The sequence below is a fragment of the Mobula birostris genome, chromosome 3 (assembly GCF_030028105.1).
Source record: "Mobula birostris isolate sMobBir1 chromosome 3, sMobBir1.hap1, whole genome shotgun sequence".
Taxonomy (NCBI): Eukaryota; Metazoa; Chordata; class Chondrichthyes; order Myliobatiformes; family Myliobatidae; genus Mobula; species Mobula birostris.
The window spans coordinates 58,830,620-58,856,814 of NC_092372.1; the positions used below are offsets into that span (position 1 = coordinate 58,830,620).

At 38.4% G+C, this 26,195-nt stretch overlaps 1 protein-coding gene across 6 annotated transcripts in view; it reads right to left on the minus strand.

Moving 5' to 3' along the window:
- The window catches only part of cep135 (centrosomal protein 135), a 122,516-nt gene that overhangs the window by 51,461 nt on the left and 44,860 nt on the right, over positions 1 to 26,195 (minus strand). For 5 of the 6 annotated variants that reach the window (XM_072252683.1, XM_072252680.1, XM_072252684.1 and 2 more), the window contains 5 exons: positions 24,870 to 25,093; positions 18,667 to 18,822; positions 15,617 to 15,760; positions 12,157 to 12,234; positions 7,879 to 8,030 (listed from right to left, as the gene is read on the minus strand). In XM_072252683.1, the coding sequence (XP_072108784.1) occupies positions 7,879 to 8,030; positions 12,157 to 12,234; positions 15,617 to 15,760; positions 18,667 to 18,822; positions 24,870 to 25,093 (754 nt within the window). The remainder of the gene's footprint in view (positions 1 to 7,878; positions 8,031 to 12,156; positions 12,235 to 15,616; positions 15,761 to 18,666; positions 18,823 to 24,869; positions 25,094 to 26,195) is intronic. The other variant, XM_072252682.1, reaches the window with a different exon arrangement.

The following is a 26,195-nucleotide window of genomic DNA, read 5'->3' on the forward strand; positions in this document are numbered from 1 at the left end:
ACACTTACCACTCCCTGCATAAAAAACATATCCCATCCCGGACATTTCCTCTGTACCTACTTCCAAGCCCCCTAAAGTTGTGCCCTCTCGTGCTAGCCATTTTAGCCCTGGGAAAAAGTCTCGGACTATCCACACGATCAATGCCTCTCATTATCTGTCAGGTCACCCCTCATCCTCCATCGCACCAAGGAAAAAAGGCCGAGTTCACTCAACCTATTCCCATCAGGCATGCTCCCCAATCCAGGCAACATCCTTGTAAATCTCCTCTGCACCCTTTCTATCGTTTCCACATCCTTCCTGTAGTGAGACGACCAGAAGTACTCAAGTGGGGTCTGACCAGGGTCCTATATAGCTGCAACATTACCCCTCAGCTCCTAAACTCAATCCCTTGATTGATGAAGGCCAATACACCATATGCTTTCTTTCAACCTGCGCATCAGCTTTGAGTGTCCTATGGACTCAGACTCCAATATTCCTCTGATCCTCCACACTGCCAAGAGTCTTACCATTAATACTATATTCTGCCATCATATCTGACCTACCAAAATGAACTACCTCACACTTATCTGAGTTGAACTATCTCACACTTATCTGGGTTGAACTCCATCTGTCACTTCTTAGCCCAGTTCTGCATCCTATCAATGTCCCGCTGTAACCTCTGGCAGCCCCCCACACTATCCAAAACACCCCCAACTTTTGTGTCATCAACAAATTTACTAACCAATCCCTCCATTTCCTCATCCAGCTCATTTATAAAAATCACGAAGAGTAGGGGTCCCAGAACAGATCCCTGAGGCACACCACTGGTCACTGACCTCTATGCAGAATATGACTTGTCTATAAACACTTTTTGCCTTCTGTGGGCAAGCTAGTTCTGGATCCACAAAGCAATGTCCCCTTGGATCCCATGCCTCCTTACTTTCTCAATAAGACTTGCATGGGGTACCTTATCAAATGCCTTGCTGAAATCCATATACACTACATCTACTGCTCTTCCTCCATCAATGTGTTTAGTCACATCCTCAAAAAATTCAATCAGGCTCGTAAGGAACTACCTGCCTTTCACAAAGACAAGCTGACTATTCCTAATCAGATTATGCCTCTCCAAATGTTCAGAAATCCTGCCTCTCAGGATCTTCTCCATCAACTTACCAACCACTGAAGTAAGACTCACTGGTCTATAATTTTCTGGGCTATCTCTATTCCCTTTCTTGAATACTGGAACAACATCTGCAGCCCTCCAATCCTCCAGAACCTGTGCCGTCCCCATTGATGATGCAAGGATCATCGCCAGAGGCTCAGCCATCTCCTCTCTCACCTCCCACAGTAGCCTGGGGTACATCTTGTCCAGTCCCAGTGACTTATCCAACTTGATGCTTTCCAAAAGCACCAGCACATCCTCTTTCGTAATATCTACACGCTCAAGCTTTTCAGTCTGTTGTAAGCCATCCCTACAATAGCCAAGATCCTTTTCTGTAGTGAATACTGAAGCATAGTACTAATTAAGTACCTCTGCTATTTCCTTCGGTTCCATACACACTTTTCCATTGTCACACTTGATTGGTCCTATTCTTTCATGTCCTATCCTCTTGCTCTTCACATACTTATGACCAAATTCTATCACAGCACTTCTAATAAAATCTGTTAAAATACTGAACTACATTATACATTTTTGTCATTGCAATCATCCTGGCATTTTCTACTCATTTGCTTTTCATCACATTTACAGGTCCACCAATTACATAAAATTTCAGTAACATCCCCCATCATCAGTTCTGCACAAATAGTATGCACACCTAAAGTGCGAAACACACATAAGATTTTTTCATACTGTTTAGCACTCGTCAATCATTCAGTCCAGCCAGCAGAGTGACAAGAGATTTGTTCCACTTTATTTTATGAAATTTTGGATTTTCATTTTCCTTCATAGATATTAGATTCAACTTTATTGTCATTGTGCCGAGTACAGATACAAAGCCAATGAAATGCAGTTAGCATCTGACCAGAAATGCATGGAGTAGTGTTATTTACAAAATAACTGCGAATAAAAAATAAGTGCTACAGCACACAAATATAAAAGTACTGAGACAGTACAATATGGGTGCAATACTGCTTAGCGCTGTGGTGTGAGGTTCAGCAGGGTCACAGCCTCAGGGAAGAAGCTCTTCCTGTGCCTGCTGGTGCGGGAGCAGAGGCTCCTGTACCGTCTACTGGATGGGAGGAGAGTAAAAGGTCCACGGTTAGGGTGAGATGCATCCCTGATAATGCTTTTTGCCTTGCCCAGACAGCGTTTATGGTAGATGTTCTCAATGGTGGGCAATTGGGTGCCGATAATCTACTGGGCAGTTTTCACCACACGCTGGAGTGCTTTGCAGTCCGATACGGGACAATTGTCATACCACACTGAGATGCAGTTGGTGAGTATGCTCTCAATGGTACAGCGGTAAAAGTCCGTCAGTATCCTGGGACAGAGGTGAGCTTTCTTGATGCTCCACAGGAAATAAAGGCGCTGTAGCGCCTTTTTGATAAGGATGGAGGAGTTCAGGGACTAGGTGAGATCCTCGGAAATGTGGACACCAAGGAACTTGATACACGCTCCACTACAGCTCCGTTGATGTAGATGGGGATATCTATAGCTTGCCAGTATTGTGGTTAATATAAGTTGTTGAAACATTATAGCAAATATCTGATGAAGCACACAAATGTGGACTAGGACTCTTACCATCTATGTCCCAGGTTTAAGCTATTTTGCACTGTTTAAGTACTGAAAGGTCGAAGTAACTTTAAACTTTTTTTTTGATTCTGATATTAGAGCGCAAAACTGCTATGGAATTGCACCAAACTACATTTACTAAATAGTAGTGTATACGAGAAGATGCCATTGACAATATTGTATTAACTAAAGTTCATCATCATAAGCAAAATCCAAATCAGAAGTGTTACTCCTTCTGCAAGATAGGTGGTAATTTTTAAAAACAAGTAATACAAGTTCTAGTAAAATATAGAACTACTTGACTTTGTTTTAATTTTAAATATTATTGTGGATCAAAAGTAGTACTTTTGCCTAAATCAGATGCTAGCAAGTTAGAAGCTCCACACCAGCAAATGAGACACTTCAATGCACTGCAATGTCTTTCAGAACTCTCTAGGTGAATAAAGGAGATTCTACAGCCATATTCAAAGATGAACAGGAGGTATCTTCCTCTTGCTTGTAAATGTTTGACATTTTAACAATACAATTGAAGCAGATTAAATGATAATCCTACTATCTGTGTGCACATGATAATATAGGCTGCAGTCAGCACATTTTCCTCACAGGAAAATCTTTTCTGACAAATCTTGTGGAATTATTTGAAGAAATAACAAGGATAGATAAAGGAGAATTGGTTGATGTTATGTACTTGGATTATCAGAAGGCCTTTGACAAGGTGCCATACATGAGGCTGCCTAACAAGCTACAAACCCATGGCATTGCAGGACAGCTTCTAGCATGGATAAAGCAGTGGTTGATTGGCAGGAGGCAAAGAGTGGGAATAAAGGGAGCCTTTTCTGGTTGGCTGCCAGTGACTAGTGGATTTCCACAGGTGTCTGTGTTGGGACAGATTTTTTTTTTATGTTATATGGCAATGATTTGGATGATGGAATTGTTGGTTTTGCTGCAAAGATTGCAGACGATACAAAGATAGGAGGAGGGGCAGGTAGTTTTGAGGAAATAGGTTGGCCACAGAAAGACACAGATTAGGAGAATGGGCAAAGAAGTAACAGATGGAATACAGTGCCAGGAAGTGTATGGTCATGCACTTTGGTAGAAGAAATGAAAGAATTAACTACAGTCAACCTTCACTAGATCCGACTACCTGTAATCCGGTTCCCTCAATAATCCAGCACTGATTATGCTTAATGTGATCCTTCTGTAATTCGGCATTTTCACTAATCTGGCACTCCTCAGGTGCCAATGGTGCCGGATTAGTGAAGGTCGACCTGTATTTTTTTTAAAATGGAGAGAAAATACAAAAATCTGAGGTGCAAAGGGTTTTGGGGGCCCTTGCGCAGGATTCCCTAAAGATTAATTTGCAGGTTGAGTGTGTGGTAAGGAAGGCAAATATGATGTTAGCATTTGTTTCAAGATGACAAGGATGTAACTTTGAGATTTTATAAAGCACTGATGAGGCCTCACTTGGGGTATTGTGAACAGTTTTGGGCCCCTTATCTTAGAAAGCATGTGCAGAAACTGGAGAGGGCTCAAAGAAGGTTCATGAAAATGATTACAGTATTAAAAGGCTTGTCATATGAAGTGTGTTTGATGGCTCTGGGCCTGTATTCACTGGAATTTAGAAAAATGAAGGGTGACCTCATTGAAACCTATCGAATAATAGAGCAGATATGGAGAGGATATTTTCTATGGTGGGGGTGTTTAAGATCAGAGGACGAAGCCTCAAAATAGAGGGGCACCGTTTTAGAATGGAGATGAGGAAGAATTTCTTAGCCAGAGAGTGGTGAATCTATGGAACTTGTTGCTATAGGCAGCTGTGGAAGCCAAGTCCTTATGTATATTTAAAACAGAGGTTGATAGATTTTTGATTTGTCAGGGCATGAAGGGATACGTGGTGGGGGGGGGGGGGGGAGACGTATGAGTAGGCAGGAGATTGGGGCTGAGAACAAAAGTTAATCAGTCATGACGAAATGGGAGAGCAGACTTGATGGGCCAAATGGTGTAATTCTGCTCCGCTATCTTATGCACTACTTCACTTGTTTACATTACATAATTGCACTTAAAAATTTTTTGGCTGTGAAGTGTTTGGGGATAGCCTGCAGAAGTTAAAGATATTATATCAATGTGCTCTGTTAAAATTATAAATCAATAGTTAATTTGTTAAACTGTTCCAGGATTGCTGCTTTTAACACAAGTACTGTATATATGTACCTTTAATGATCATCTTGTGAAGATGGTCCTGTTTTAATCCAGTACGCTGTTGCATGTGGATGAGGTCCCTTGTGGGTCATTGCCAAAATTATAATGATTAATTCTTTACATTCCAGCATTTTCTATTTATCTGCCTCAGCATGAAATTTTGTGTTCAAATTACATTCTTTTGTTAAGTAATACTGACTTGTTACAGATAGTTTTTAGTGTTCTATTCAAGTAAACACCTTCCTGGTATACTCCCACATCAAATTTTCTACTCGTTCCTATATAAATTGTGGCGGTAATCTCTCGGGGTCCGAGGAAGACTAAACATTGTGCAGTCGTCTGTGGATACGCACGTGGCTTTGGAGGCTGAAGGCTGAAGCACATATGCGGTTGCAGGTTGGACATGGAATGGTGGTTGTTAGAACAGGTGCATACACAGCTTTGTGGTGTTGGTTTCGTGCTGCTGCGAGGCGCTGATTTTGGTCATCCTCAAAGTCAGATGCAGCTTTTCTGGTCCAGGTGCACCACACAGCCCTGTCAGCTGCGGTCTCTTCAAGTTGTCGAGGCTGGAGGTCTGCCCATTTGATGTACGATTTCAGATTGTCTTTGAATCTTTTTTTGGGGCGGCCCTGATTGCAACTGCCATGCTCAATCACCGCAGAACAGCTGCCTGGGGATTCTTGTTTCACCCATGCGGATTACATGGCCAGTCCAGCGTAGCTGGGCCTGGAGGATCCTTGCCTCAATGCTTGTGCTGTTGGCTCTGTCAAGGACTTCCTGGTTGGTGATTCGGTCGACAAACATCTGCAGGTGGTTCTCCTGGTGGGCCATGAGGGCACAGTCATCAGCAAACAGGGCATCTTCCGTGATGAGCCTCCTCAACGTTTTGGTCTTTGCAGCAAGGCGTCTCAGGTTAAACACCGATCTGTATAGGTGATATCTTATGTAAATACCCAGGTCTAGGTCCTTAACAGCATGCTTCAGCAGAAAAAGAGGTTGAAGAGCACTGGTGCTAGAACGCACCCTTGCTTCACGCCATCTGAGATGTTGAAAGTCTCAGATGGGGAACCATCTGAGAACACTTCTCCGGTCATACCATCGTGGAGCAGGCGACTGAGTGTAATGAATTTCTGCAGGCAGCCAAGCTTTCTAAGGATGATCTGCGGACCATGTCAAACGCCTTCATCAGATCAATGACAAAGTCATTTGTAAATAAATTGTACATTGGAGTTAACGTGAGCTTCTAAAAAAGTTATTCCCATCACCTCTGCTTTAAGATTTTTTTTTCCAGCAACAATGTGTGGCTCACATCTCATGCTGCTGAGCTGGCGGTTCACAAAGGCACAGAAATAAAAATAGGTGCTGTATGAGCAGAAAGTTGACAATGCGAAGGTCAGGATTAGTGTGAACAACTCTGAAGTAATTGATTAAGTACAGAAACAAGTCATACATCAAACAGACAGTACCATCTATTTTAATAAGAATGCCCTTGAGAGTTTAAGGGCAACAGGATAGAACTGTTTTACAGTAAACCTGAATCAAACACAGTCCCAACAGGCAAATAGACTCATTCTTCCAAATTTATTTGTTGGAATGCATAACACCACAAAGAAGTTTCGAAGTGAATATTTGTCTCATTTTTATATTTAGCTTTCTTAGATCTGCTGGAATTGCTTTGCAATTCTTTGCAAGAAGGGCAAGATGAAGGAACACATACCAATCCTCATAAAGGGTTCAGAAGTAGAGAGAGTGAGCAGTTTCAAGTTCCTGGGTGTCAAGACCTCCGAGGACCTAACCTAGTCCCAACATATCGATATAGTTATAAAGAAGGCAGTACTTTATTAGGAGTTTCAAGAGATTTAGTATGTCAACAAATACTCAAGGACTTCTATAGATGTACCATGGAGAGCATTCTGACAGGCTGCATCACTGTCTGGTATGTGGGGGGGCGGGGGGGGGGGCTACTGCACAGGACTGAAAGAAGCTGAAGAGGGGTTGTAAATCTAGGCAGCTGAATCTTAGGTACTAGTCTACAAAGTACCCAAGACATCTTCAGGGAGTGGTGTCTCAGAAAGGCAGCGCCCAGACCATGCCCTTTTCTCACTGTTACTATCAGGTAGGAGGTACAGAAGCCTGAAGGCACACACTCAGCGATTCAGGAACAGCTTCGTCTCCTCTGCCATCCAATTCTTAAATGGACACTGAACCCTTGGACACTACCTCACTTTTTTAAATATACAGTATTTCTGTTTTTTGCACGATTTTTATTCAATATATGTATACTGTAATTGATTTATTTATTGTTATTATTTTTATTTTTATCTATTTTTACCCTTCTATATTATCTATTGCATTGAACTGCTGCTAAGTTAACAAATTTCACTTCACATGCTGGTGATAATAAACCTGATTCTGATTCAGTTGGTATGAGATTTGGTAAATCACTACAGACGCTGGCATATTTCTACAGATGAACCATGGAGAGCATTGGGATTAGTTGCATCACCGTCTAGTATGAGGGACCAACGCATTAGGTCAATAAAAGCTGCACAAGGTTCCCATCACTGAGGACATCTTCAAAAGACAATGCCTTATGAAGACAGCAGCCATCATGAAGGACTCTCATCCAGGACATGCCCTGTTCTCATTATTACCATCAATAAGGAGGTACAGGAGTCTGAAGATGCACACACAATGTTTTAGGAACAGCTTCTTACTCTCCATCATCAGATTTCCAAAGAGTTCAGAAAACTATGAACTAGTACCTCATTATCTTGCTTTCTTTTTGCACTAGTTTTTTTTCCATGTTGTTCTTGAAATTTATAGTAATTTTCATGTGTTTATAATTATGTCAGTGATTATAAACATGATTCTGATTCAATCGTAGAGCAGAAACGAGATCAAGAAACTAGGACCGGCAATTTCAAACCAAAATATGAATGCTACATCACAAAAGTAACACTCACCTAACTGAACTCAGCTCTGCCTTTAGGTGAGAAGTATCATCACTTGTCTGCAAGAGTTTTTGTGATTGAAGCTTGGTTTTTTCTTCAAGTGCTGCTATATCTTCCATTTGTGATGCAACCTTCTTCTTGAAAGTGAAGCATTCATTATCAAGCTGTTAAAAAAAACACCATAATGACTATTAAAAGTAAAATAAGATATCCCAAAAAGTACAAAGGAAAGACTTTGACTTTGACCCAAAGGAAAGATTGGGCTTAATTTTCCTGAGAAATTTAGTTGACCCATCAGGAATGGCTGCATTTCTCCTCAAAACTCTCAGGCAGCAAAGGACTACCACAAAGCATAGGAAAAATCAGCTATAGTTGAAGTCAGAAGTTTACATACACCTTAGCCAAATACATTTAAACTCAGTTTTTCACAATTCCTGACATTTAATCCTAGAAAACATTCCCTGTCTTAGGCCAGTTAGGAACACTATTTTAAGAATGTGAAATGTCAGAATAATAGTAGAGAGAATGATTTATTTCAGCTTTTATTTCTTTCATCACTTTCCCAGTGGGTCAGAAGTTTACATACACTTTGTTAGTATTTGGTAGCATTGCCTTTAAATTGTTTAACTTGGGTCATACGTTTTGGGTAGCCTTCCACAAGCTTCTCACAGTAAATTGCTGGAACTTTGTTCCATTCCTCCAGACAGAACGGGTATAACTGAGTCAAGTCTCTATTTCCTGAGGAGACTGAGGTCCTTTAACATCTGTTGGACGATGCTACGGATGTTCTACGAGTCTGTGGTGGCCAGTGCGATCTTGTTTGCTGTTGTGTGCTGGGGCAGCAGGCTGAGGGTAGCAGACACCAACAGAATCAACAAACTCATTCGTAAGGCCAGTGATGTTGTGGGGATGGAACTGGACTCTCTGACAGTGGTGTTTGAAAAGAGGATGCTGTCCAAATTGCATGCCATCTTGGACAATGTCTCCCATTCACTACGTAATGTACTGGTTGGGCACAGGAGTACATTCAGCCAGAGATTCATTCCACTGAGATGCAACACAGAGTGTCATAGGAAGTCATTCCTGCCTGTGGCCATCAAACTTTACAACTCCTCCCTTGGAGGGTCAGACACCCTGAGCCAATAGGCTGGTCCTGGACTTATTTCCTGGCATAATTTACATATTACTATTTAATTATTTATGGTTTTATTACTATTTAATTATTTATGGTGCAACTGTAACAAAAACCAATTTCCCCTGGGATCAATAAAGTATGACTATGACTAGGTTTGTAGGCCTCCTTGCTCGTACACACTTTTTCAGTTCTGCCCACAAATTTTCTATCGGATTGAGGTCAGAAAATGATGTCAAGTCTGGTTCATCCTTGGAGCCATTTCCAAACACCTGAAGGTACCATGTTCATTTGTACAAACAATAGTACACAACTATAAACACCATGGGACCACACAACCATCATACCGGTCAGGAAGGAGACGCATTCTGTCTCCTGGAGATGAACGTACTTTGGTGCGAAAAATGCAAATCAATCCCAGAACAACAGCAAAGGACCTTGTGAAGATGCTGGAGGAAACAGGTAGACAAGTATCTATATCCACAGTAAAATGAGTCCTATATCGACATAACCTGAAAGGCTGCTCAGCAAGGAAGAAGCCACTGCTCCAAAACTGCCATTTAAAAAAGCCAGACTACAGTTTGCAAGTGCACATGGGGACAAAGATCTTACTTTTTGGAGAAATGTCCTCTGGTCTGATGAAACAAAAATTGAACTGTTTGGCCATAATGACCATCGTAATGTTTGGAGGAAAAAGGGTGAGGCTTGCAAGCTGAAGAACACCATCCCAACCGTGAAGCATGGGGGTGGCAGCATCATGTTGTGGGGGTGCTTTGCTGCAGGAGGGACTGGTGCACTTCACAAAATAGATGGCATCATGAGGAAGGAAAATTATGTGGATATATTGAAGCAACATCTCAAGACATCAGCCGGGAAGTTAAAGCTTGGTCGCAAATGGGTCTTCCAAATGGACAATGACCCCAAGCATACTCCAAAGTTGTGGCAAAATTGCTTAAGCACAACAAAGTCAAGTTATTGGAGTGGCCATCACAAAGCTCCTGACCTCATATCCGAGAGAAAATTTGAGGGCAGAACTGAAAAAGCGTGTGCGAGCAAGGAGGCCTACAAACCTGACTCAGTTACACCAGTTCTGTCTGGAGGAATGGAACAAAATTCCAGCAACTTCCTGTGAGAAGCCTGTGGAAGGCTACCCAAAACGTATGACCCAAGTTAAACAATTTAAAGGCAATGCTACCAAATACTAACAAAGTGTATGTAAACTTCTGACCCACTGGGAAAGTGATGAAAGAAATAAAAGCTGAAATAAATCATTCTCTCTACTATTATTCTGACATTTCACATTCTTAAAATAGTGTTCCTAACTGACCTAAGACAGGGAATGTTTTCTAGGATTAAATGTCAGGAATTGTGAAAAACTGAGTTTAAATGTATTTGGCTAAAGTGTGTGTAAACTACTGACTTCAAATGTAAGTGAAGCTAAAGGTTCAAAAAACAGAAAATAATTAATATCTCAAATACTGATCATCAGTGCACCGTAAGCATGTATCCAAGGACAATGCCTAGAAATCTTTTCATAATTAATCCTACATGGCAAACAAAAAAAGCACTTGATGAAGCTATTAAAATTAAGAATTGATGTTATCTACATAATTCAGTGCAACTGTATTTGCAACTTTCACAAATTTGCAGATGTGCTTACATAATGAGACAGCTTTAACAATAAAAGAACAGCCTATGCATTGCACGTTAAAAAACATTCAGATCCACACCATGTACAATTACCGCATTTACAGCATTTTGAAAAGGCAATTTAAAGTTGAAGAGACCTGAAGTTCTTTAAGCTTCCTCCAGAACATCTGCTTTTGAAAACACTCTACATGGCTTGATAGCCAGATTGCTGAGAAACACTTGCCTTCTTTTACCTACATTACTGGATACAATTGAACCTGTGGCAGGTGGTTCATTGATATCAATGGGAAGAAACAGCTTTGGACAGAAGTCATAGCAAAAGATAATTTCTTTTTAATATAAGTTAAATTGAGTCCACTGAAATGTACTCAATTGAATGGACACCGAAAGTCTAAGTCAGATACCCCTAGAGTACAGATTCATTACGCCTCTGGAGTGTGAATCTCCTCGAAAGAGGAAGACAAAAGACAACAAAAACAACAGCACTGAAAACGCACCCCCACCCCTGCCTCACAGGCAGCATCACGTGGCTTTGCATGAAATGAACCATTGAAGAATGTGCAGATGCTGCCCATGAGACAGGTGTGGGGGTTCAATCTGCTCAGCAATGTACCTGAGCTGGCTGACATGTTTGCAGGTTCTTGATGGGGACTAGCTAGCTCTTACTCTGGTAACAGATCATCCAGATTTTAGGGCCTCTTTCATCGTCTCCTGCCACATATGATGGAAGTTAGTATCTCCCCTTTTCTTAGCTTAGCTTCATAGCTCTCTCTAATCTAAAGATCTTTAATAACAGTGGCAACTGTGCATATAAGATGATTCTCACGATAAGGCTGAATTATTCCTCTGAACAGAGAAGGAAAGAAGCAACTTCAGTCACATCTGACAGATCATGATGAGAGTCTAAGATCCCAGCAATATATCAACTCAAGGAGCAGGCACTGCCAGCCTCTGGCATTGGCAGCAGCAACCGTGTAGGTTAGCATGCAGCCCTTCGCCTTTAATCTCTGCATTGAAACTACACCACTTGCCCCAGTCCACCAAGCACCTTAAGAATGGCAGTCTTAAAAAGCCATTGTGCATTGCCTTAGTGGCTCACTCCACCGTGCAGGAATGAGATTACTTTAACCATTTCATTGTTATAGGAGCACACTAGTTTTCCACAAGTTAACCATGATGGCAGAGTGTAACAGCAGCAGGGAATGTAGAATGTAATTTATGTCATTCCAAAATTGAGCATTCAGGATATGTTTTCAGAAATAAAAAGGGATCATTGTTGTAATAAATGCAGAGATGTGTTGACAGAGCTGGAACATTCCAGAATATCAATTGTTGCATTCCAAATCAGTTTCATTTGTCATTCTCAGCCACTCATGACTTCATATACAACAGATGTTCTTTTAAGGGGTATTATAGTGTAAATTCTGTGCTTAAGTAGTTAGGCTATAAAATGTATTTTAGATTATTCATAAAACTATCATTAACTTTGTTTGCCTTAGGATACTTACTTCATACACTTTATTTTCCAACTGTAACATTTGCTGCTCCATCTGCTTTGTGTTAAAATCGGATGTTTCAAGGATACTCTAATACAAAGAAAAGATTTGTACAATTCAAACTGAGCCTTTAGTTTTTCATTTTTGAAAAAAGTTTATTATTTAAGAATATATACACATTTATTTTGCTTCAAAACTTACATATTTTACCAGATTTTCCAGGTACTTGCAGCCTTTAAGGGTAGCATATAAAATTAAGCCCCTTGATTACAAAATATATTGATACCTGGAAATTCTGCTCTGTCGGATTGCAAGGCAAAACTCCCTCATGCATTGCCTCAACTTAAATAATTTGTACGTTGTTTTTTTACAGGTAATCCTCATGTTATGACCTCTACTAGTACAAATATTCACACTTATGGAATCACAATTCACCACCCAAAATAGGAGTTACACAAAATTTGCTCAAATGGAATTTCTTGTGTGAAAATAAATTAGTAAAGAAAAATAAACACAAAATGCAAAATATAAAAATGCTGTGTCTTATTTTTTCCAAATTGCATTTCTTGAAGTGCATGCAGATAAAGCGGCTTTTTTCCCCAGTGCAGTGGGTTCATTTTGCTGACTAGCAGCAGTCTGATAGTTTCCATACAACTTACCCAAAAAATTTAAATGCAATTTGTAAATTTAATTAACCACAAAAAGAAATTTCAATAAATATAAAAACTGATATTTTACAAAGTTTTTTGTAGTTTTAGAGGAATAAAGCCCCTCTGTAACAAGTTTTATGAAGATCTTGACAGTGCTTATGAGCAATGTAAATCTCAGGATATAAAACTAGTCATGGGAGATTTTAACGCCTAAGTTGGACAGGAAAGGGTTGATAACATCATAGGACCCTTTGTATTAGGGGAGAAAAATGAAAATAGAGAAAGGTTTACTGATTGGTGTGTCAGTAACAACCAAGTGATCACCAATACTTGGTATAAAAACCATCCACGTAGATTGTGTACTTGGATTAGTCCTGGAGATAGAACAAGGAATCAAATAGATTTCATTACCATCAATGAACGCTTTAGAAATAATATCACAAATTCTAAGCCTACCCAGGAGCAGACTGTGGTTCAGATCACCATTCAGTAATAGCTGCCATTAAAACAAAATCAAAGAAACTGAAACGTGAAAAAAGAGAAAGAAGTCTATGCTGGGAGAACTTTAAAAAGATAGCATACTTAAGCAACAATTGAAGACAGCTGTAGAAGAAACACCTCAATGAAAACATAACACCTATTTGGGACAGATTTAAATATGCTAGACAGCAATCAGCAGAGCAGATAATCCCAGTACAAGAAATCCAACACACCAACAAGAGGTGGGTAACCCAAGAAATTCTAGATCTGATGGAACAAAGAAGGTTAGTGAAGAATAATGAAGTGCAATACAGAGAGCTAGACAGACGACCAGACAATTGTGCAATATTGCAAAGGAAGAATGGCTGAATCAAAAGTGCAATGAAGTAGAAGGCCATATTAACAACAGCCAAGAAATGCACAAGATAGTTAAGGAAATTACTGGAATTAAGAAAACCTCCTCTACATGATGCATATTATCAGCAGACGGATCCATACTAACAGATCCAGATAAAGTATGTGAGAGGTGGATTCAGTATATAGAGCAGCTGTTTGAGGATAATAGAGGGGAACCCCCAGATATTAAATACCCTAATTCTGGCCCACCTATTACCAAAGAAGAACTAACTAAAGCAATGAAAAGCATGAAACATGGTAAAGCCACTGGACCTGATGAAATTTCAGTGGAAATGATACAAGCCCTAGAAGATCTGGGCATAGATATTCTTTTTGGACTGTTTAATGGCATATATGAGTCTGGTGTATTGCCTGACGATCTCTTGAAATAGTATTTATAACTCTGCCAAAAATTCCTGGAACTATTGATTGTGAAAATTATAGAACACTCAGTCTTATGAGTCACATAATAAAGATTTTGTTGAGAATTGTTCTGCGTCGAATTAAAAACACGTTAAGGCCAGAAACTTCTAAACTGCAATATGGGTTTACTGAGGATAGAAGAACTAGGAACGCAATTTTCATACTACAAGTGCTTTCAGAAAGAGCAACTGAATATCAAAATAATGTCTTTTTATGCTTTATTGATTTCACTAAATCATTTGACAAAGTGCAACATGAAAAATTATTTCAAATTCTTGCTAAACATTCATGGAAGGGACCAACAATTGCTTCAAAATTTATATGGGAACCAAACAGCGGCAGTAAAAATTGATGATAATATAAGCAGTTGAACTAAAATTCAAAGAGGAGTTAGACAGGGATGCGTTGCCTCACCGGAATTATTTAATACTTATAGTAAAATGATTCTCAGAGAAATAGAAGACCTAGATGGGATAAAAATTGGAGGTGTTAACATCAACAATATAAAATATGCAGACGATACCACCCTAACAGCAAGTGCTGCAGAAGACCTACAAATCTTCCTAGACAAAGTAGTACAAACAAGTACAGATTTTTGTCTAACCATCAACTGTAAAAAAAAACAAATGTATGGTAATATCAAAACAGCAGGATGCTCCCAACTGCTAATTGTACATCGGTAACCAAGAGATTGAACAAAAGACCAGCTTTAATTACCTTGGTAGCTTTATATCACAAGATGCTAGAAGTAAAGTAGAAATAAAAAGAATTGCCATTGCCAAAACCAACTTCCAAAAAATGAAACTCATTTTTACTAACAGACACATTTCTATAACAACAAGGCTTAGGCTACTAAAATGTTACATCTGGTCAATCTTGCTGTATGCTTCCGAAACATGGACTATAACACCAGAACTGCGAAGAAACTTAGAAGCAATAGAAATGTGGTTTCTTAGAAGAATGCTGAAAATATCATATAGAGATAGGGTAACTAATGAGACAGTACTGCAACGTGCCCATACAAAAAGATCTTTAATGAGAACATTGAATGAGAGGAAACTTAAATTCCTGGGCCATGTCATCAGAAAGGGAGAAATAGAATGCCTTACATTATAAGGCTGTATGCCTGGGAAACGTGGAAGAGGAAGGCAAAGAAGAAAATATATGGACACTGTGTGTGAGATATCATTGATGCTGCGTGGGATCGTTCGATGTGGAAAGCCATGATTGCCCAAATGTGTAACAAGTAAGGCACATGAAGTAGTAGTAACATGGGGTTCTCCTGTAGTTATTCATTCACAGGATTAAAATTTAATTCCCCTCCTTAATCATGGAGATCTATTACAACAATTCAACAGTTTTATAGTCATCATTAATGACAGCAGCAATTTTTTTTATTATTCAAAATTTATTCATATTACTGGAATTAAATTCCCTGTTTATCCAAGAGTGATAGAAACTTGTGTCTCTGGATCAGTATGCCAGTTTCACAAAGCTATTATTAGATTTACTTCATAAAATACCTTCATTCTCTCTCTCAGATCATCTCTCTCAGCTGTTATTCTCTTCAATTTTGCTTTAGCTTCAACTTTTTCTTCTTCCATACGCATTTTACATATTGGTGATATTAGCATCTCCTTTTTTAATTTGTTCAATTCATCTTGATTCTGGAACCAATTCCAATTTAAGGAAATCCTTTATCAGTAATTTTCAACAAATTATTTATACTGATAATTTCTGCACAAGCTAAAATTGCCAGCATCTTAGCATGCAAGATGGTATGAAGTATTGCTGAAGTACAATGGATACACTAAGGAGTTGAGGCATGAGGCATACATTACACCCACTGTGTACTGCAATCAGTTGAAGTGTTTAATGTACTGATATCTGCACAACAGACATGGCTGGATTTATTAAAAAAATTTAACATTTAAAAAATGATATGTTCCCACTGCCAGAACTCCTTGCGGATGCTGTGCTCCTGAAATTACGACAGTTTAACCATAAAGCATCCATGTTATAGCTTATTCACAGAACGTACGCAGCGTGTCAAACATAAAAACTAATCTACCATTCTCTCTACATCCTCCCGCTGAGCCATTTTGGATTTTGTTAGTCATATGCCTTTAAATTTCATGGGATTTAAATTTCATAGCTAAACCTAGGGCTTGATATCCACTCAATAACTATCTGTGGATGAACACATTTATGAGATCTGCAGTGTACTACTTGGTGTTTTGTTAAATATATCACATTCCTCAGGACCATCCCTGTGGTGCCCAGAAAATCCCAAATCCACTATGCCATATGATTCTTGCATTTGGCAAACACTCAGTTGATCTGCAGCCAGGTTCATGGGGGTGGGGTATAGGAGAAAGAGGACGCATGGGGGGGGGGTCAACAGCACATGGGAATCGAAGAGGGGTGCACTGAGAGGAATTTCCAGGCCTTGCCAAGTGATTGTACACTGTTTTACCATTCATGACATTACTTCAGTCTTTAATACAATGGGTAAATTTAGAAATTGTCTTGCTGCAAGTCTATGGCCCATTGATGAGATAACATCTAGTCTATTGTTTACTGCTTTGGTCTCTGTACATTTTTAAGAAGACAGTGGCCAGAGTAAAATATGACCCTTTACAACTGAACAGTAATATTGTTATGGACCCCCAAAAAAGCCAAAAATTACCATGGGAGTTTGATGGCTAATCAAAAGCTTTTCACATAGACCTAAATTTCCTTAACCATGACCTCTAATCAGCCTCATGTACAAGTTCCAAGCATCATATTTCTATCAGCTATTCTGCATTGACTGTTGTGCAATGAACCAGAATTGATTAGAGAACTTAAGGAAAAGGAATCCTTAAAGGCCAGTGATGATAACATAATAGACTTCACCCTGAAATTTGAAAAGGAGAAGCTGAAGTCAGATGTATCAGTATTACAGTGGAGTAAAAGGGATTACAGAGGCATGAGAGAGGAGCTGATCAAAACTGATTGGAAGGCAACACTAGCAGGGATGACAGCAGAGCAACTATAGGAGCAATTTGGAAGACACAGGAGAGATACATTCCAAAGTAGTAGTGGTATTCTAAAGGCAGGATGACATAAGCACTATGCTGGAAGTCCAAGAATGTCAAGGGGCAGAAGTGAATGAAGTTGCCATTACTACAAGTTGCCACAAGTATCTGTTGGGCCTGCTTCTTTTTATGTGACATGTCAATGAATTGGATGACAGAATTGATGGTGATGTGACAAAATTTGCAGACAATACGAAGATAGGTAAAGGGGCAGGTACTATTGTGGAAGTAGAGGCTAGAGAAGGACTTAGATTAGGAGAATGGTCAAAAGTGGCAGATGGAACACAGTGTCTGGAAATGTACAGTCATACACTCTGGTAGAAGAAATAAAAGTGCAGACTATTTTCTAAATGGAATGAAAATTCCAAAAAATTGAAGTATAAAGGGACTTGAGACTCCTTGTGCAGGATTTCCTAAAGGTTAATTAGCAGGTTGAGTTGGTGGTGAGCAAGGCAAATGTAATGTTGAGGCTTTAAAAGGCTCTGGTGAGGCCCTACTTGGAATATTGTGCGCAGTTCTGGGCCCCTTATCTAGGAAACAATGCGCTGACATTGGACAGGGTTCAAAGGAGGCTCACAAAATTGATTCCGGGATTGAAAGGCTTATCACATGAGGAACGTTTGATGGCTCCAGGCGTGCACTCACTTGAATTCAGAAGAATGATGGGGGATCTCATTGAAACCAATTGAATCTTAAAAGGTCTTGATAGAGTGGATGCGGAAAGGATGTTTCCTATGATGGAGGAGTCTAAGACCAGAGGAGACAGCCTCAGAACAGAGGGATGTTCAATGATTCCAATAAATATCAGAGAATGTATATAAAATGCAAACAGAAATTCTTAGTTTTCGTAGACATCCACAAAACAGGAGAAAATCCCCAAAGAATGCGAGAAAAACATTAGAACCCCAAAAGCCCTAACCCCCTTCTACACACAAGCAGCAGCAGAGCATCAATCCTCCCCCCCCCCTTGTTCTAGCAGGAAATATCAATGACCACCACCCACCAACAAGCAGTAGCAAAACCCAAAAGAGCCCACGATTTGCAGTCCAACATGAACTATAGTCCATAGCCCAGCACTTCCACACATCACAGGCTGTCTCTTACTAAAGAGGGACACAGAAATGTCCATTTAGAATAGAGATGAGGAATTTCTTTCACTGTAGAGTGTTGAATCTGTGGAATTCATTGTTACTGGTGGCCGTGGAGGCCAAGTCATTGGGTATATTTAAGGCAAAGATTGAGAGATTCTGGAGTAGTCAGGGAGAAGACAGGAGAATGGGGCCAAGAGGGAAACGGATCAGCCATGATGAAATGGCAGAGCAGACTCAATGGGCCAAACGGCCTAATTCTGCTCCTAAATCTTATGGTCTTTAAAGATTGAGAAACAATTTACAACTGGCCTTATTGTACATTCTCTGAGCTATACAAGCTGAATGGATTTCTTACCATATACAAATGAAAAATTCACACATTCATTCTTATTCCATCAATACCTGCTCACATATCATAAGCAATTTGTCTCGCTCTGCTGTCAGAACCTTGACATTCGATTGGATTTCTGCCATGTGTTGCTCGAATTTGTCAAGCACTGATTGCAACTCATCACGCTCTCTGATAACCTGCAACAATTCTGAGCTGAGGCTACTACTCTGTAGAAAGAAAGAAATTACACTTTAATGACATTTTCTCAATATGGTATTAAAAGGTATAGGTTCTAAGGAGTCATGTGAGCCTCAGGCCCGATCTCTGATAGCATATGACAGCTTGCCATTGTCAGAAGTTTTTGAACCGTCTTGTAAACATCCCCCCATAATTTGAGAAATTAAAGATTTATTCAAATAGATTTTAGTAATTAAAGAAACTTAAAGCATTTACAAATTTCTGAAATAAAATTGGATCGAATTAATTTTTTTGTATCTTTCGGAATGAAGAAATTACATTCTTTTGACTCTTATTTCCATTAATAATAAATAAGCAACTTGTCACACTCAGTTATCAGCATCCTGACACTTGTTTGGCTATTTGATACATTGTCCAATTGTGACCTTGATCAAAATGGGATAAAACTCTTATCTTTGTCCAGTTAAAGAACATTGGTCTGATATGTCAACTTTGGTTCTCTCACCACAGAGAATTGCTGGCGTTTTGTATTTTCATATCAAATTTTCAGCATCTGCAGAATTTTGCGTTTATGTTTGTATTTAACTTGTTTTCATTACTTGGAATACCCACCATGAAGTGGTGTCATCACCAAAAGATTCTGATTCTTTTACTTTACCTTCATTGCTTTTTGTTACCCTTTCCCCATTTGATCAAATATTTACCAAAACTTGCTCCCATAACTATATCCTCTTTCTGAGCAACCATTTCCAACACCTGACTCACTCCATATAGATAACACATTCCATCTTTTGTAATTCAGAACCAGCAATGATGAGAGATTATATGTTTTAATATATGAATTAGGAGTAGGTGTGGAGCATTTCACTCCCTAAGTCTTCTCTACTATTTAAAAAACAACTTCAAACCCACATTTCCATCTACCGGCTGTAACCTTTCATTGCTTGCTTATGTCTTAAAAATATTCGAAGACTCTGCTTCCTCCACCATTTCCAGAGCTTCAAAGACTCAATCCTCTGAAAGAAAACAAATTCACTTCATCTCCAACTTAAATGTGTGATCCCTTATTTTTAAAGTGACCACTCCTCCTATTTTCCCCTTAAAAAAAAGCATCTTATGAACTAGTCGCAAGATAGTTTGTGAACCCTTTGCAATTACATGATTTTCTGCATTAACTACTCACAAGGTGTAGTTGGATCTTCATCTAAGTCACAATAATTGACAAATCTGCTTAAACGAATAACACAAAAACAATTGTACTTTCCATGTCTTTATTAAACACATTGTTTAATCATTCACAGTCCAGGCTGGAAAAAGTATGTGAATCCTTGTATTTAATAACTGCTAGAAGCTCCTTTAGCAGCAATAACCTCCACCAAACGTTTCCTGTAGCTGCTGATCAGACTTGCACAATAGCGAGGAGGAAGTTTAGACCATTCCTCCATACAAAACTGTTTTAGTTCATCAATATTTCTGTGATACCTTGCATGAACAGCCCCCTTCAGGTCATGCCACAGCATCTCAATTTGGTTAAGGTCTGGACTCTGACTTGGCCATTCCAAAAAATGAATTTTCTTCTTTTTAAACCATTATGTTGTTGATTTAATCGTGTTTCAGATGAGTGTCGCGTTACATCATCCAACTTCTATTAAGCTTCAGGCGACGGACCACTACCCTGACATTCTCCTGTAAAATGTCGATACAATTTTGAATTCATAGTTCTCAATGATTGCCAGCTGTAGGGCCCTGAGGCAGCAAAGCAGCCCCAAACTATGATGCTCCTTCCTTTCTTTCTTTTTAAATCTTTTTATTAATTTTTCAAAATTATAAACTCAATAACAAAATTGGTACAGAGATTGGAAAAATGTTCATCAGCATATATAAAATGAATTTTAAGTAACATAGATATAAAAGATTTCCAAACTCATAATGAGATTAATCATTAAAAAAAAGAAAAAAATATATATAAACAAAAAAAAAGCAAAACAGGGCTAGACCAACAGCTTGTATCAGACATGTTCAATAATGTTGTGAACTCCGCTCCTCTCATCGTATAATTTAAGTTTAGAAAAAAGATTCGGAAAGGTTAGATTACATCATATGAAAATGTTGCATAAAAGGTTTCCAAGTTTCTTTAAATTTAACCGAAGGGTCAAAAATATCACTGCTAATTTTTTCTAAATTTAAACTTAATATGGTTTGAGAAAACCATTGGAATGTAGTTGGAGGATCAGTTTCCTTCCAGTTCAACAAAATAGATCTTCTCGCCATTAAAGTAACAAAAGCTATCATTCAACAGGCTGAAGAAGACAAAGATCTATGTTCTACCATTGGCAATCCAAAGACTGCCGTAATAGGATGGGGTTTTAAATGGAAGTATAGAACTGTTGAAATAATATCAAAAATGCCTTTCCAATATTTTTCCAAAAGAGGACAGGACCAAAACATATGAGTTAAAGAAGCCACTTCAGAGTGACATCTATCACAAGTAGGGTTTATATGGGAATAAAAACGAGCTAGTTTATCTTTGGACATATGAGCTCTGTGTACTACTTTAAATTGTATTAATGTATGTTTAGCACATATAGAAGTAGTACCAACTAATTGAAAAATTTTTTCCCATTTCACTATAGGTAGGGAAAGTTGAAGTTCCCTTTCCCATTCATTTTTGATTTTATCAGATATATCTGGCTGTAATTTCATAATTATATCATAAGTTATTGCTATTAAACCCTTCTGCAAAGGATTAAAACCTAAAATTTTATCAAGAATGCCGGAAGGATTTGAAGTCGGAAAAGTAGGCAACGTGATATTTAAAAAATTTCTTATTTGTAGGTATCTAAAAAAATGGGATCTAGGCAAATCAAATTTCTCAGATAACTGCTCAAAAGACATAAAGCAGTTATCCAGAAATAGATCACGAAAACATATTATACCTTTCGTTTTCCATATCAAAAAGGCTTGGTCCATTACCGAGGGTTGGAAAAAGAAATTAGATATAATAGGGCTTGATAACATAAATTCATTCAGGCCAAAAAATTAACGAACTTGAAACCATATTTGCAATGTATGTTCAACTATAGGGTTGAAAATTTGTTTATTCAATTTAGATAGTGCAAAAAGCAGTGAAGTTCCTAAAATGGAAGCTAAAGAAAACCCTTGTACAGAATGGCCTTCAAGGTTTACCCAATATGGGCTTGGAGTTATATTCCAATCTTGTGTCCAAAATATTAAATATCGAATATTACTTGCCCAGTAGTAAAATCTTAGGATAGGCAATGCCAAATCACCCTCTTTCTTAGATTTCTGTAAGTATTTTTTACTTAATCTGGGATTTCTATTTTGCCATATATAAGAGGAAATTTTAGAGTCAATAGTATCAAAAAAAATTTAGGAATAAAAATCGGTATCGCTTGAAATAAATATAAAAATTTGGGTAAAATAATCATTTTAATAGCATTAATATGGCCAATCAGTGATAGAGACAAAGGGGACCATTTAGTAATCAGTTGTTTACCCTGATTAATTAGATGCTCCTTCCACCATGCTTCACAGTTGGGATGAGGTTTTGGTGTGTAGTGCCCTTTTTCCTCCCAAACGTAGCAGTGAGCACTTCTGCCAAAAAGTTCAGCTTTTGTCTCATCTGTCCACAGAACATTACGAAAGATGCAGGTGGTCATTTAAAAACTTGAGACGTGCAGCAATGTTCTTCTTGGAGAGCAGTGGTTTCTTCCTTGGCGTCCTTCCAAAAACACCATTCTTGTTCAGTGTTTCTCTTATAGTGGACACATGAACAGAGACTTCAGCAAGTTCTGGAGATCTCTGCAGATGTTTTGCTGTTACCCTTGGGTTCTCTTTCATCTCCTTCAGCACTGCACGCTGTGCACTTGGTGTGATCTTGGCAGGATGCCTACTCGTATGGAGAGTAGCAACAGTACTGAAATTTTTTCTATTTGTAGACAATTTCTCTTACAGCGGACTGATGAACACTGAGGTCTTTAGAAATGCTTTGTAGTCTTTTCCTGCTTCATACATCTCTACAATTCTTCCTTAAAGGTCCTCTGAAATTTGTTTTGATCAAGGCACAGTGTGCATAAACAGATCTTTCTCGAGAACAGTAGACTCTATCAGCAAACCTGACTTTGTGACTCTTTTTCATAGGGCAGGACGCCCCTACAACCCGCATCTCCAATCTCGTCTCACTGATTGGAACACCTGCCTCCAAATAGTAGAAGGCACTACCCCAGAGGCTCACATACTTTTTTGAACCTAGACTGCAATTGTTTAAATGGTGTACTCAGAATTGATGAGAAGTACATTTGTATGTATGTTATTAGCTTAGGCAGATTGTGTTTCTCTATTATTGTGACTTAGATGAAGATCAGACCACATTTTATAAGTAATTAATGCAGAAAACCAGGTAATTGCAAAGGGTTCACAAACTTTTTCTTGCAACTGTATTTTATTTAAGGAGACTAATAAAGTATACTTGGTGGAGTCTCAAGACTTCCTCAGCTAACTGCCACTACTCTAACTCCATTTGTATTCAATTCCTCCAGCAATGAATTCAATTTGCCTTCCTATTTACTAGCATTCACTTCCCTTACTCATTAATAGCCTTTTGAAATTACACAATCAGGCCACCCAAAACTTTGGCTCTCAGGGCTCTGCGACCTCTTACACTTAAGTAATATGCTCTTTTTTTTTTCCATCTTCCCCTCTGGCAGAATGGAGTATTTCAATTTCCCACCATAATACTCTATTTGCTGGATCTTTGCCCTCTCATTAAATCTATATCTTTGTATAGCTTCTTTAGGTCCTCTTCACAACATGCTTTCCTACTCATCTCCAAGATATCCAGAGCTCCTCAGAGTGCAGCACTATTGTTCCCCAAGGTCTACACACAGTACCATGCATTACAATATGTACATTCTCAAACCATTGTTTTTAAACCAGCATTTATTAGCAGAGTTGTGCTAGTCTGTAAATCCATTTTCTACTTAAGTATATACACAAAATTTTGTTGATGTCAAGGATTCTAAGCTTACACATACCGATGTCATTCAGAATATCCAAGATAATTCATCCCCTCTACTTTTCTTTGATTTTATCCAGTTTTCTATTTCTTTCCAGATTGAAAACCCAACTAGAACCATTCACTAATAAGTTCTTATAGAGCAAGTTGCCTGCCCCAAACACCCATCCCTGTAATTTGGATGAGCATGTGGTTGCTGAGGTAAGGTGGAGTGGTTCCCAATGGAATTCTTTACTCAATATATCTAAAAATAGCATCTTGCAACTGATGAGAGATTCATTCATTATAAATTGGCTTTCATACAGTATGCTCTCAGCTGACAGCAAACTCAAGTAATTTTTGTGTTGTACATTATTTATTACATCTGTAATACTTTATCATGCTTTTCAATTACTTCATTTGTATCATTCTCAGCTGATTCTCTCCAATTCTGGATTTATCCAGTTAGCTGCATTTTCAAGATGTCTAAAGTTCTTTCACTAAGCCCATGCCCACTGTTACTCTCCCCGTAATTCAAGAATAAAGGCTAAATTCCCCAACATCCTTTATTCCTTAGGATGACTGCACAATCCCACCTGCAAGCTATTTGTCATAATTTCTCTACCACTTCCTGGATACTGGGATTTAAATAAATTTAATTCATAAATGTTACTGCCAAGATAATTTATTTACAAGTTCATTTTACAATTCATTGGAATTAGAATTAGAATTTATTTAAATCTTACATCCATTCCACAAGGTCAGGGAGTAAAAATCTTTGCATAATGAGTCCGTTGCAATGTACAGACATGTGAATTTAAAAGTCTAATGGCTTGCACAAAGAAGCTGTCCCGCAGCCTGTCCTTGGAATTATCAAGTTTGAATTGCAGAACGCTGCCAGAATACTATAATAAGTTCAATTATTGCAGAACAGTGGCCTTGATAAACATCCTTAGGTACACTAAGAATATAACTTTTATATAAAGAACATTCATATTCAAATTTATTGGTGGAAACTAAAACCATCACACTATCACCAACATCCATTAAGCACTTTGGTACCTTAACAGGTGAAGTCCACGTTGGACTCCGACCACGTCTTGGAGAGCAGGTTGGGCTTTTTCTTCCGGATACCAAATCCTGCAGGTATTCTACTTCAAATTTGTAATGATCCCTTTCTTCCTCTAAAGTCTTTACAAATTTGTCTAGACGAGACGTTGACGTGTCTCCTTTTAGAATACCATGCTGCGTTCTCATTCTTTCCAATTCTAACACTATTTCTCGTTCTGATTATTGTTGAAAACATAAAAAGATCAGGTTAACCTAAACAGTAATTTGGAAAACATGTATGTTATCATCATTAAATTTTATTTTACAAAAGATGATTTGTTTCAAAGCTGCACATCTCCTAAAAGATCTTTTATTCACCTAGGTGAAATGGTTAAAATAAATCAACAGTATAAATACCATCTAACACAAATGATACAAAGCATTTTAACAAATTCTCAATTTCCTTTCCTCCTGCTCCAAACCTCGTACAGATTTACGAAGGGGAAGACCAACAATTGTCCTTAATTAGGTTAGGTTAATCCGGTTTGTCAGGGGTTACTATGGCAGTGTGGCTTGAAGGGCTGGAATGGCCTAGTTGGTGCTGTATCACTAAAGGAATAAAATATAACTGTTGCCCATAGGCTTCTCACAGTTTTCAATAAATGGAACAAATATGATATTGTCACCATCCATTCCTTAACACTGTACATTTTCCTCACTAAGAATTTTCAGGTTCTGAGATGGTAGTCACTGGTACTCTAAGTCTTTAATTAGATTAAATTCAAAGTTTAAAGCTCTAAATATATATTTTTGGATTTTCATCTTACATAGAATTGTTAATAAGTTCTTCATTCTTCACCTTTGTGATTCCTATTATTCCTAATTATAAAACAACCCTCATCCTAATCCTAGAAACCCATATGGATCTTCTCTAAGTCACAACTTTCCTCTCATTGCAAAGCTAACAGAAATGTCAAAATTCACGCTTCGGTTTACAACATCCTCCATGACAAACAAGGGATCTCACTTGAGCCAGTACAAGTTTTATACATTTATTAACTTGTCGTTCCTAAAATAACTTATATAATTACTTTATATCTGTACGTTGTTCTTTCCATGAGTACCTCAAAAGACGATTAGAGTTTGAAAAAGATAATTTGATTTTTCTAGATTCTATTTTACGCGAAGGTTCATTTATTATCAAAGTGTACTACTCTGGAATTCTTCATCTCCGGATATTCACGAAACCAAGAAAGAAAAAGAACGATAGCACAGCCATCGTAACTATTCCCCATATTTAGCACACTTTATAGAGTGAAGTTAAAAAGGTGAATTTTG